The sequence below is a fragment of the Epinephelus lanceolatus genome, chromosome 21 (genome assembly GCF_041903045.1).
Source record: "Epinephelus lanceolatus isolate andai-2023 chromosome 21, ASM4190304v1, whole genome shotgun sequence".
Lineage (NCBI taxonomy): Eukaryota > Metazoa > Chordata > Actinopteri > Perciformes > Serranidae > Epinephelus > Epinephelus lanceolatus.
In genome coordinates this window covers 32,655,374-32,666,739 of record NC_135754.1, presented here as the reverse complement: position 1 = coordinate 32,666,739, position 11,366 = coordinate 32,655,374, and the positions used below count along the sequence as shown (strand labels likewise).

General features: G+C 45.6%; 1 protein-coding gene across 1 annotated transcript; it reads right to left on the bottom strand.

Annotated features, from left to right (window-relative positions):
- Positions 1 to 1,469: 1,469 nt before the first annotated feature.
- sost (sclerostin) lies at positions 1,470 to 8,567 on the bottom strand. The gene is made up of 2 exons (XM_033610534.2): positions 8,108 to 8,567; positions 1,470 to 5,250 (listed from the first exon to the last, which is right to left on the bottom strand). The coding sequence occupies exons 1-2, from the start codon at positions 8,367 to 8,369 to the stop codon at positions 4,838 to 4,840; spliced, it is 675 nt and encodes a 224-aa protein (XP_033466425.2). The 5' UTR covers positions 8,370 to 8,567; the 3' UTR covers positions 1,470 to 4,837.
- Between the last annotated feature and the right edge of the window lie 2,799 nt (positions 8,568 to 11,366).

Sequence of the window (11,366 nt, the reverse complement as noted above, 5' to 3'; positions counted from 1 at the left end):
TATGTTAGTTTGTCCAAATACTTATGAGCCCTTAAAGTCGGGGGACTGTGTGAAGAAATGGTTGTAATTCCTACACGGTTCATACTACATTTTTGAAAAAAGCCTTAAATGAAAGCTGAGAGTCTGCACTTTAAGCAGGTATTCATTGTTTCATTTAAAACCCATTGTGGTGGTGTACAGAGCCAAAATGATGACAACTGTATCATTGTCCAAATAATTATGGACCTAACTGTACCTACTACTACAGCACGAACACCGGCTCAGGCTCACGACACACCCTCGTCAGCTGCTGTAGGTAAACAGAGGAATACCAAAATGGTACGAACAGCTGTTACAGATGTAACCCGTAGGCAACTTTGGCTCGTGTCAATTGGGATGAACCTCGCTACCAAGCCGGCGAGGGTGAAGCAACTGCGCGTATGTCAGGCCCACTTCAGCTGCCCTCAGATCCCGACGGACAGAGAAAACGCAATTTCCGCACTGCTGTGCCCAAAGAGAGATATATTACATAAAACCAGTCTATATAACGATGTCTGTAGCTGATTGTCTGTAAAACAAAATGTTTGATTGAACTAATAGCCTGTTGTGTTGTGGAGAGTACATTATACGCGCCTCGTTTTACCGTCGGCATTTAGTTTATTATATTAGGCGAACTGCTAAATCCATGACATGAGTAATCAATCACATAGAAATATGAATTCATATGTGATTACGACCAGTCTCTGCTTTGTTCTGGTGGTGGGTTAGCCAAAGTTGCCTACGGGTTACATCTGAAACAGGAAACCGATGGAACTGGGAGCCGGCGATGTTTTTATTCCCACAGCTGGGGAAATCACAAGTTCGCACCATTTTGGTATTCCTCTGTTTACCTACAGCAGCTGACGAGGGTGTGTCGTGAGCCTGAGCCAGTGTTTGCACTGTAGTAGTAGGTATATATAGGGCTAGTACATCTTTTTCCTCACTAATAATAGCCTACTGGTTCTCTGTTGGAAACAGCTGATAGCCGTTGCTGTCCTGCGGGCCTGCACGGCGGAGTGATACTGGCCAGAAAATAGTCCCAATTGATAGCAAGGTCTGACGTAATGCGGGGATGTTTTAAAATTATTGAAATAGTCTAACAAAACACACGCATACTTTTTTGTAGCTTAAAACCTTTTGGTTACGTGTCCCCCTTATATCTTCAGAACTACTTTTTCTCCGGTAAGCTACGGGCGATTTCTCAGAGCAGGAGGCTCGTTGAGAGTAGTGACACCGTCGCATCAGAGCTACAGATGGTCAGCGTTTCACACAACTTCATGTCCAAAAACCTGAACTATCACTTTAATAAACATCCTGCCTATGGGTTCCCACAGACGGAGTTAAACCACTTCTGTGTACATCTACATTATACTGTTATAAACCATTTATTAAATGTTGATATGCTGCTCATAAATACATCACATTGAAATAAAATGATAACAAATACGCCGTCTCTTTCAAATATATCTGCCTTTACTTTATTCATGTTCTGTACAGTTTCTCATTCTCCACAGTCTCTATCATACTATATGACAATAATGGCTATCATTTACTACAAAAGGTTGCATAAATAATTTAAATGTGGAAATAAAAAATAAATATGCAGTTCATTCTTTATAACAGTCCTTCTTTTGTGTCTGCAGGAAACAACCCGGCCCCTCCCTGCGTCTCTTTAAACACCCCATCAGGTGAGGGCGCCGCTGCAGTGGAACCACACAGGTATGATATGTACAATCACAGCTCTCAGCGTACAGCCCAGCCGCCACGGGAAATGTTGGCACTGTACGTTTCTGCAATCCACATGTTACATTTGTACGTTTTATATGTATCGTATCAACATCTCTGACGTAGCATATGAGATGACTTTGTCATTGGTAGGTGGAGGGGATGGAGGCGAGATGCAGACAACCGTTTTAGACCAACAAACATGAGACAGATTGTGTTTTATTGAGACTTTGCTGTGTTTCCAGCTGCTTTTTAGCCACCAAACATGTTTTTAACAATCTGTTGCTGTTTTTTCATAGTGCCATGGAAAGCAGCTTTTTTTTAGTGTGACATTGCTGCATTTCTAGTCGGGATTGTGCTACGAAAAACGGTTGTTTTTTTTTCCAAAACATCGCCGCAGCTCTTGCCAGGATAGAGCCACAAAATGCGCAAGTTTTTTACCGAGACACTGCTGCATTTCAAGCATGTATAGTGCCACAGAAAGTGGTTCTTTATTACCGAGAAATTCACGCGTTCCCTGCTGGGACAGTGCTACCGAAGCGGCTGTTTTTTACCGAGATTTCACGGTTTACTGCTAAGATCCTGCCACAAAAAGCAGCTGTTTTATACCATGACATCCCTGCATTTCTAGCCAGGATCGTGCCACAAAAAACAGTTGGTTTGTTAGCAAGAAATCCCCACATTTCCTGCTGGAATTGTGCCACAAAAAGCGGAAGTTCTTTACCGAGTCATCGCTGTGTCTGGAGCAGAGATAGTGGCAAAAAAAGAGGTTGTCTTTTTACCGAGACACTGCTGCATTTCAAGCGTGGATAGTGCCACGGAAAGGGGTTGTTTATTACCGAGAAATTGCCGCATTACCTGCTGGGACAGTGCTACCAAAGCGGCTGTTTTTTACCGACATTTCACGGTTTACTGTTAAGATCCTGCCACAAAAAGCAGTTGTTTTATACCATGACATCCCTACATTTCTAGCCAGGATCGTGCCACAAAAACAGTTGAAGAAATCCCCACATTTCCTGCTGGAATTGTGCCACAAAAAGGGGGTATTTCTTACCAAAACATCACCACAGTTCTTGCCAGGATAGAGCCACAAAAAGCAAAAGTTTTTTTACTTAGACATTGCTGCATTTCTACCTGGGACAATGAAAAAAAATCACTTGTTTTTTATCGGGTCATCACTGCGTTTCCTGCCAAGATAGCGGCATGAAAAGTGGTTGTTTTTTAACCATGACATCGCTGCATTTCAAGTTGGGATGGTGCAACAAAAAACATTTGTTTCACCAAGTTTCCTGCAAAGATAGCACGACCAAAGCAGTTGTTTATTACGGAGACATCACAGCGTTTCCTACTGGGATAGTGCCACAAAATGCGGTTGTCATCGCTGTGTTTCTAGCCGGGATAGTGCCATGAGAAATGGTTGTGTTTTACCATTACATCACTGCATTTCCAGTGGGGATAGTGCTACGAAAATTGGTTGTTTTTTACCGAAACATTGCTGCCTTCTCTGCCAGGATTGTGGTATTTTAAGCCGAAACATGATCTTCTCCATAACCAAGGTGTTTTTGTGCCTAAATATAACCACACTTTGACCACAGCGTTCTTGAAGACACGTAAAGTTTCAACATATCCTCTACATAATAACGTACAAATGTGTAACGTGTCCATGGTTTGCAGAAACATACTATGCCAACATTTGTTCAGGCCACTGGGTTGCAGCTTCCACGACAAACCTCTTCCAGTTGCTATTTCAAATCATACAATCGGGAAAAGATGCAAACATTGTCAGTACAGTTTAGACAACCAAAAACAATAATCAGGAAGCAATATGAGCAGAAAAAACGAGGGACAATATGCGGAAACATCGTGGGTATTCTTCATGAAGTATACAGTCCCATAGCTGAGGAAGGAGGTTGTCTTGTCTGCGGCGGGGCCAGATTCAGTCAATACAATGATAAAAACTGTTTCCATTATGTTATTATTATTCCTATGTTTCCTGTTTGAGCTATTTACAGACTGGGAGCAGAGAGGGAGTGGAAGTGTCTCAAACACAACGGATGGATTCTGGCAGTGGATGGTTGATCGCTGCTCTGTTTGGCCCGTTACAAAAGAATTCCGGTGTGGGCGTGCTGGAGGAACGCTTTGCCCCTAGGTAACAACACAACCACGCTCAATTTTCTGATGCCTCCTACACACATGTGCACTTTTTTTCTGTCCAGCAAACAGGAACTGTTTAGGGGAAATGGCTTTTTATGACTCAAATAGCACAGGAATGAGCTCATTTAGTAATTAAGAGGAGTCACAGGAATGTCCAGTGCCCCCGTGGTGTCAAAACTGCTTCTCCGCTCCATTTCTCTGTCTCTCCTGACTCTTTGTATCTAGTCGTGGGAACTGCTGTAACTGACAGGCCTGGTTGGGGCTGCAGCAGCGTGGGGAATGCTGTGGGGCTGTCCTGATGAGTGAGGCCTTAAGTGGGCTGTCAGAGAGCTGCCTGGACCGCCACGCAGGCCAGGGCCCTCTCAAAACCCTGTCAACATCCCACCGTCAGAGCCCCCAGAGCTGCCACCATCTCCTCCACACACACACACACACAGCCAAAAGGAGATGGATTACAACCACTCTGAAGCGAAGATACACCTTTTCAGCTTTAAACAGGGGCCGTGCTGTGGCGTAGCTCTGCATCCGCTGGATGTTTGTACAGATGGGCTCGAAGCCTCGGGGAGGTCTTCTCATTAAATGAAATCTGTTTGCGTGGAGGACGAGCCCTGGGAGGTTTGGAGCTGCTGGGGTGATCAGATACTTGTTTCATATGATCCAACACGGTGCTACATCTCCTGACCAGTCACAGTTGTGGCGAGCCCCCGGCGCTGACTCATTCTGTCATGCAAATAAGCAGCAACGTTCACAAATATGCTGACAAGAGGCTGAAAAAGAAAAGACTGATGACTTAAAACCAGCCCAGCAATTAGCTTATGCATTCGCTCTCTTTGAAATTTCTTTTGCATCTCCTCCCTATCTGGAGGAGATATGTTGTGTTGTGTAACGTGTGTGTGTGAGTGTGCTTTGGTGTTTGTCCTTCTGATGCTGGCGAGGAGCATCAGTACGAGTTGCCCGTCAGTGCCGGCGTGTTGTTCTTGCTCCGGTCCTGAGACAAACGACTGTGCTTCTTGTTGCGTTGCGTCTTGGGGACCTCCTTGGCCTCTGATTGGTTGTGGTGGGGCCTGAAGCGCTTGCACTTGCAGGAGGTGACCACGCGGATTTTGTAAGTCCGAGTGTTGCCATTGGGACACTGCAGCTGGACCCTCCTTGTCCGGGAGTGGGCTGGGATGCAGCGGTAGTCCGAAGCGTTGCCCCTCCACCACTTGCCGCGGCCGATGGAGTTCGGCATGAGGTGCGCCGGCATGCACTGGCCCGAACACACCAGCTCCTTCACAGGCTTGGCACTGCGGCAAGACCCGTCGGTGATGTAACGGGTGGAGCGCAGCTCCCGACAGCTCAGCTCCGAGGCACCTGGGTTGAAGAGCAGAATATCACAGTTACACTCGTGGCCTCAGCCCAAAACAAACACTTTGAAGTGCGGCACGCTGGAGTGGACATTCTGCAGGTTAACTGCCTCGACGCTGCAGCTGTGTCTGATTCCAGTATGTGCAAATTTCTCTGATTCTGTTTATCTCAACATGAACTCTCCAATTGTGGGTGAAAACAACACAAGCCAGAGACAAACGGAGCAGGCAGCAGCGTTTCACTCTGATCCTCACATGTTATGAGACACAAAAGTGCAGCCGAAAAATGCACTTTCACAAATAACTTAACAATGTGTGCATTTAGGAGATCATATCAGAGTTTCTGAATTTGATTCATGGTGCGATCATTAGCTGACGATGGGGCTTGACAAAGAGATCCAGCTGGCAGCAATCAGCTGATAGCAAATCCAGACCAGAGGGCCATTAAACAGCTCAATCAAACCTAATGGAGGTTTGGGCTGGAAGGAAAAGCTGGCATTCAGCGCCGGCCCTCAGGAAATGTATGTGGTGATGGAGGAGTAAATAGCTGTCTGGTTATTTTAACGCAACCGTACAGTTCTGAACAAACTGGACATCTGCCAGACTGATTTGAGACGACGTGCTCGGCCTGTAATCCAACACTTCAGCCGCAGCTTTTTAACAGCCGCACGCATGAGTTATTGTCCTGTGTTTTTTTACAAGCAGTGTGTAAAAAAGGGGCAAAGGAACTGTCGGTTAAGAAATGATACACTCTGTGAGGGATCTGTTTTCCTCTGTGGCTTTCTTTGCAAAAAAGGGCTGAACAAAGGATTTATGTGAGGTGACTTCCTTTTTTTTCTCCTCCCCATGAGAACCTGATCTTGTGTTATTCTGTGGCCGCCGCCGAAGGGACCACAATGCCTACAGCGCGCACTGGGCAGCGGTTTGCACCAATTACCAGCAGTGAAGTCAGGTTGTCTTGTTCAACGAGTGTTTGTTGTAATCCAGTCTCGCTGTGTCTTTTCCACTACATTTCCTGTTCTGCTCTCCACTGTCAGCCTGAAAAAGTCATTACTAATGATGGTGGCCTGCACGCTAGACTACTGTACAGTTGCGTGAGCTGTGTTGCTCCCTCGGCGGCGAGAGACGAGCCCTGGGAGAGGGCTGGAGGGAAGCCAGGCAGTGGTCAAAGCCTCTGCTGTGACCCCCACAGGGAGGACGAGCAGGACGTCCCGGGACAAAAGCTGAGAGATGGATGAAGAGAATAATCCGGGAGATTTCGTCTCCCTGTGTGAACCTCAACACATACGCTGCTTATCCATATGAAAACAAGAGGACGTGCTTTTCCACTCTCATTTTTTTTTTGGGAGACTTTTAGAGAATAAAATTATCATGATGTTGTTTAACGTGTGGATTTGTGGACACAAACCAGCCGCACTAACACATCCTGACTCGCTGATTCCTCCTTTTGTCAGCTGCTCCTCTAATTCAACCAATCATCTCCTCCTCCTCTGAGTTCTCGTGATTAAATGAAATCTGTGAAAATATCGCACCACCCATGTTGAATCCATGAGCGTGAGATTGCTCTACACGCACCGCTCGATCAGAACCTACACAGGCCACAGGTGGGAATCATTCTCAGAAGGCAGTGTTGCATTTAAAAAGCAATTTCTAACCCCCCCCCCACACTCCAAAAAAAAAAAAAAAGATATCCCCTGAAGAACAAACTGCAGGGTTTGGTGGACATGTTGATGCAATCAAATGGTTATAGCGTAAGTAGAGCTTGACTAATAGTATAAAGAGAGGAGGAAATAACCTGGAAGACAACGTGAAAAGAGCCCCGATGTCTCTGTGAACGCTCCACTTCAGATTGTGTACGGGAAGGAACCACAAGAATGTGCCGCTCTCGCCACCCTCGACTCTGGCAGCGGATTAAGCAAGAAAACACACTTCCCACACACAAGAGCTGCTCTTAATCAGGGAATCAGTGTGAGGAGAAAGTCAAACGAGAAGGCGGGTTGTCTTTGTGCAAGTGATTCTTTTTCATTACAAGGAACTATAATGGGTAAAACTACATTCTCCTACTCTGATCTAGAATTAGAAACACTTATATCCATCATGAATTTAAGGGCATCATAAAGAATGTGGTGACAGAGACAAGTGCCACCATGTTTGAATAGCTGTTGTTTTATTGTGGATTTGTCTTATATTGTATTTGTTGCATTTTAAATGTAATTTGATTGGCTGCTACCTCGGCCAGGTGTCTCATGTAAAAGATTTTACGTCTCAATGGGACTGTTTAAATAAAGGTGAAATAAATAAATAAAAAAGATTAAATTCTTGAAATGCCAATCAGGTGTAATGAAACCATTTTGACCAAAAAATACAAAATTCAGTGACAGGAAAACCTGTCAAATTTATTATTTAGTTTTATTATCAATTTTTTTTTTTTTTTTGACAAAATTTAGATTTTTATTTTAATTTTTTTTTTTTGCAAGATCAACATAACAGTCTGAACCCCAAGTCCAACAAATACTGACTTTTTTAAATTTAAAACAGAAAATATATTTTTAATAAAATAAAATGAAAAAATTACAACAATTGATTATAATAGCATAATAATGATAATAAATTAATAATACTACTAATATTAATAATTTAAAAATCATTTTTAACGCTCTCGCGCTTTTGTGCACGTCGCTTGCTACGGGGTGACACGCTTGCTACTCACTTCTACGCACAAGGCCTCAAGTTAAGGGTCAAATAAAATAAATAAAATATAAAAAAATAATATAAATATTACACCGGCTTTATTTTCCTTATAAGCTAGCACAAACGTGTCACCTGTATTTTAATTTTTATATATAATAAACTTGAGCGCTTACTGTAGGAGACAGTGTTGGCCGTCCTGCCGCCGTTCTTCGCCCTGTTGTTCATACTGTTGCTGTTGTTGTTGTTGTTGTTGTTGTTGCCGCCGTTAGACGCCGGTAGTACCGTCTCGTGAGGTGTCCGAGTATTCTCCCTGTACTCCGGTAAGATCTCCGTGCCCCCGTTCTTTAGTACCCTCCAGCCCCTGACGGTGGTGCAGCATCCCTGGAGCAGCAGCAGCACCGAGCTGGAGACGAGCAGCGCCACAGACACCTGCATGCTGTCGGTCCGTGTGTGTGTGTGTGTGTCCGCGTGGAAATGAAGTCAGAGACGCGCGAGGAGGGTTAGAAGGATTCACGCGATAAGGAGACAGAGACAGAGATGCCCGCCTGGATACGTTGGTGAAGTCCTCCCTCTGTGCACGAGGCGCACGCGGTATTTAAGGCTCCGCGAGTTCCCGTCAAAGATGATAATTAAGCTCTTACACGGAGTGGGCGGGGCCACGGCTTCATTCAGAAAGCACGAGGGGAGAGGAGTGGGATCGCGCGCAAGGAGAGGAGGGGGAGAGGAGAGAGGACAGGAGTAAGGGGAGGAGGAGAAAATAAAGGAAAGGAGGAAAAAAGAGGAGAGGGAGAGGAGGAGAGAATAAAGGAGAGGAGGGGGAGAAGAGAGAGAAGAGGAGAAAGGAGAGGAGGAGAATAGAGAGGAGAGGAGGAGAAAAAAAAGCAGAGAAGGAGAAGGGAGGAGAGGGAGAGGAGAAGAGTAAAGAGAGGGAGGAAAGTGGAGGATAGGAGGAGAAAATAAAGGAGAGGAGAGGAAGAGAAGAGTTAGGAGAGGAGGAGAAAATAAGGGAGAGGAGTGGGAGAGGAGAGGAAGAGAAGAGTTAGGAGAGGAGGAGAAAATAAGGGAGAGGAGTGGGAGAGGAGAGGAAGAGAAGAGTTAGGAGAGGAGGAGAAAATAAGGGAGAGGAGTGGGAGAGGAGAGGAAGAGAAGAGTTAGGAGAGGAGGAGAAAATAAGGGAGAGGAGTGGGAGAGGAGAGGAAGAGAAGAGTTAGGAGAGGAGGAGAAAATAAAGGAGAGGAGTGGGAGAGGAGAGGAAGAAAAGAGTTGGGAGAAGAGGAGAAAATAAGGGAGAGACGAGAGGAGGGGGAGAGGAGGGGAGTAAAGAGAGGGAGGAAAGTGGAGGATAGGAGGAGAAAATAAAGGAGAGGAGTGGGAGAGGAGAGGAAGAGAATAGTTAGGAGAGGAGGAGAAAATAAGGGAGAGGAGTGGGAGAGGAGAGGAAGAGAAGAGTTAGGAGAAGAGGAGAAAATAAGAGAGAGGAGGAGACAAAAAGGAGAGAAGGAGAAGGGAGGAGAGGGAGAGGAGAAGAGTAAGGAGAGGGAGGAAAGTGGAGGATAGGAGGAGAAAATAAAGGAGAGGAGTGGGTGAGGAGAGGAAGAGAAGAGTTAGCAGAGGAGGAGAAAATAAAGGAGAGGAGTGGGAGAGGAGAGGAAGAAAAGAGTTGGGAGAAGAGGAGAAAATAAGGGAGAAACGAGAGGAGGGGGAGAGGAGGGGAGTAAAGAGAGGGAGGAAAGTGGAGGATAGGAGGAGAAAATAAAGGAGAGGAGTGGGAGAGGAGAGGAAGAGAATAGTTAGGAGAGGAGGAGAAAATAAGGGAGAGGAGTGGGAGAGGAGAGGAAGAGAAGAGTTAGGAGAAGAGGAGAAAATAAGAGAGAGGAGGAGACAAAAAGGAGAGAAGGAGAAGGGAGGAGAGGGAGAGGAGAAGAGTAAGGAGAGGGAGGAAAGTGGAGGATAGGAGGAGAAAATAAAGGAGAGGAGTGGGTGAGGAGAGGAAGAGAAGAGAAGAGTTAGGAGAAGAGGAGAAAATAAGGGAGAGACGAGAGGAGGGGGAGAGGAGGAGAAAATAAGAGAGGAGACAAAAAGGAGAGAGGGGAGAAGAGGGAGAGGAGAAGAGTAAGGAGAGGGAGGAAAGTAGAGGATAGGAGGAGAAAATAAAGAAGAGAAGTGGGAGAGGAGAGGAAGAAAAGAGTTAGGAGAGGAGGAGAAAATAAGGGAGAGACGAGAGGAGGGGGAGAGGAGTATGGGGAGAAGGAGAAAATAAAGGAGAGAAGAAAATAAAGGGGAGAAGGAGAAGAGAGGAGAGGAGAGGGAGCGTGCACAAGGAGAGGAGGAGGAGAGGAGGAGAAAATATAGGAGGAGAGGGAAAAAGACGAGGAGAAAAGAGAGAAGAGGAAGATAGAGGTGGGGGGAAGAGAGGAGAGGAGGGGGAGAGGAGTAAGGAGAGGAGGAGAAAATAAAGGAAAGGGGGAAAAAGAGGAGAGGAGAAAAGACAGAAGAGGAAGATAGAGGTGAGGAGGAAAGAGAGGGGAGGGAGGAAAGTAAGGAGAGAAGGAGACTATAAAGGAGAGGAGGAAAAAAGAAGAAAGGAGAGAAGAGAGGATGAGAGAAAGTAGAGGAGGGGGGAACAAGAGGAGATGAGGAGAAAAGGAGGGGGAGAGGACAAAATAGGGGAGGAGGAAAGGATGAGAAGAAAAGAAAGGAATGGAAGAAATTGAGGAGAGGAGGAGAAAAGAGAGGAAGGGCAGAAAGTAGAGGAGAGGAAGATAAAAGTAAAACAGAGGAAGAGAAAAATAGGAGAGGAGAAAAGAGAGGGGGCAAAATAGGGAAGGAGGAAATGATAAAAGAGGAGGGGGAGAAAGAGAGGATAGGAGAGGAAGATAGGGGGAAGGAGGAAGGGAAAGGAGAAAAAAGAAAGGAGATGAGGAGAAAAGAGAGGGAGAGGACAAAATAGAGGAGGAAAGGATGAGAAGACAAGAAAGGAAGGGGAGAAAGTAGAGGAGAGAAGGATTGAGGTGAGGGGGAAAGAGAGGAGGGGGAATGAGAAAATAGAGGAGAGGAGAAAGAGTGGAAGGGGAGAAGGTGAGGGAGAAAGAAATTAAGAGTCGTGGCGGAGAGAAAGATGAAAAATGAGGAAGAGAAAAAGGAGAAAAGAGGAATGGAAGAAAAAGATGAGGAGAGAAAAACAGAAAATAGAGGAGGAGGAGGAGAGAAGGGAGAGGTGAAAGAGAGGAGAGGAAGATAGAGGTGAGAGGGAAAGAGGAGGAGAGGACGGAATTGAGGAGAAAAGGATGAGGGAAAAAGAGTTAAGAGGGAGAGAAGAGGAGATGAAGATAGACGAGAAAAGGATACAGGAGGAGAAACGGACAAAAAGAGAGGAAGGGGAAAGTAGAGGAGAGAAAGATAGAGGTGAGGGAGGAGAGGAAAGGAGAAAAT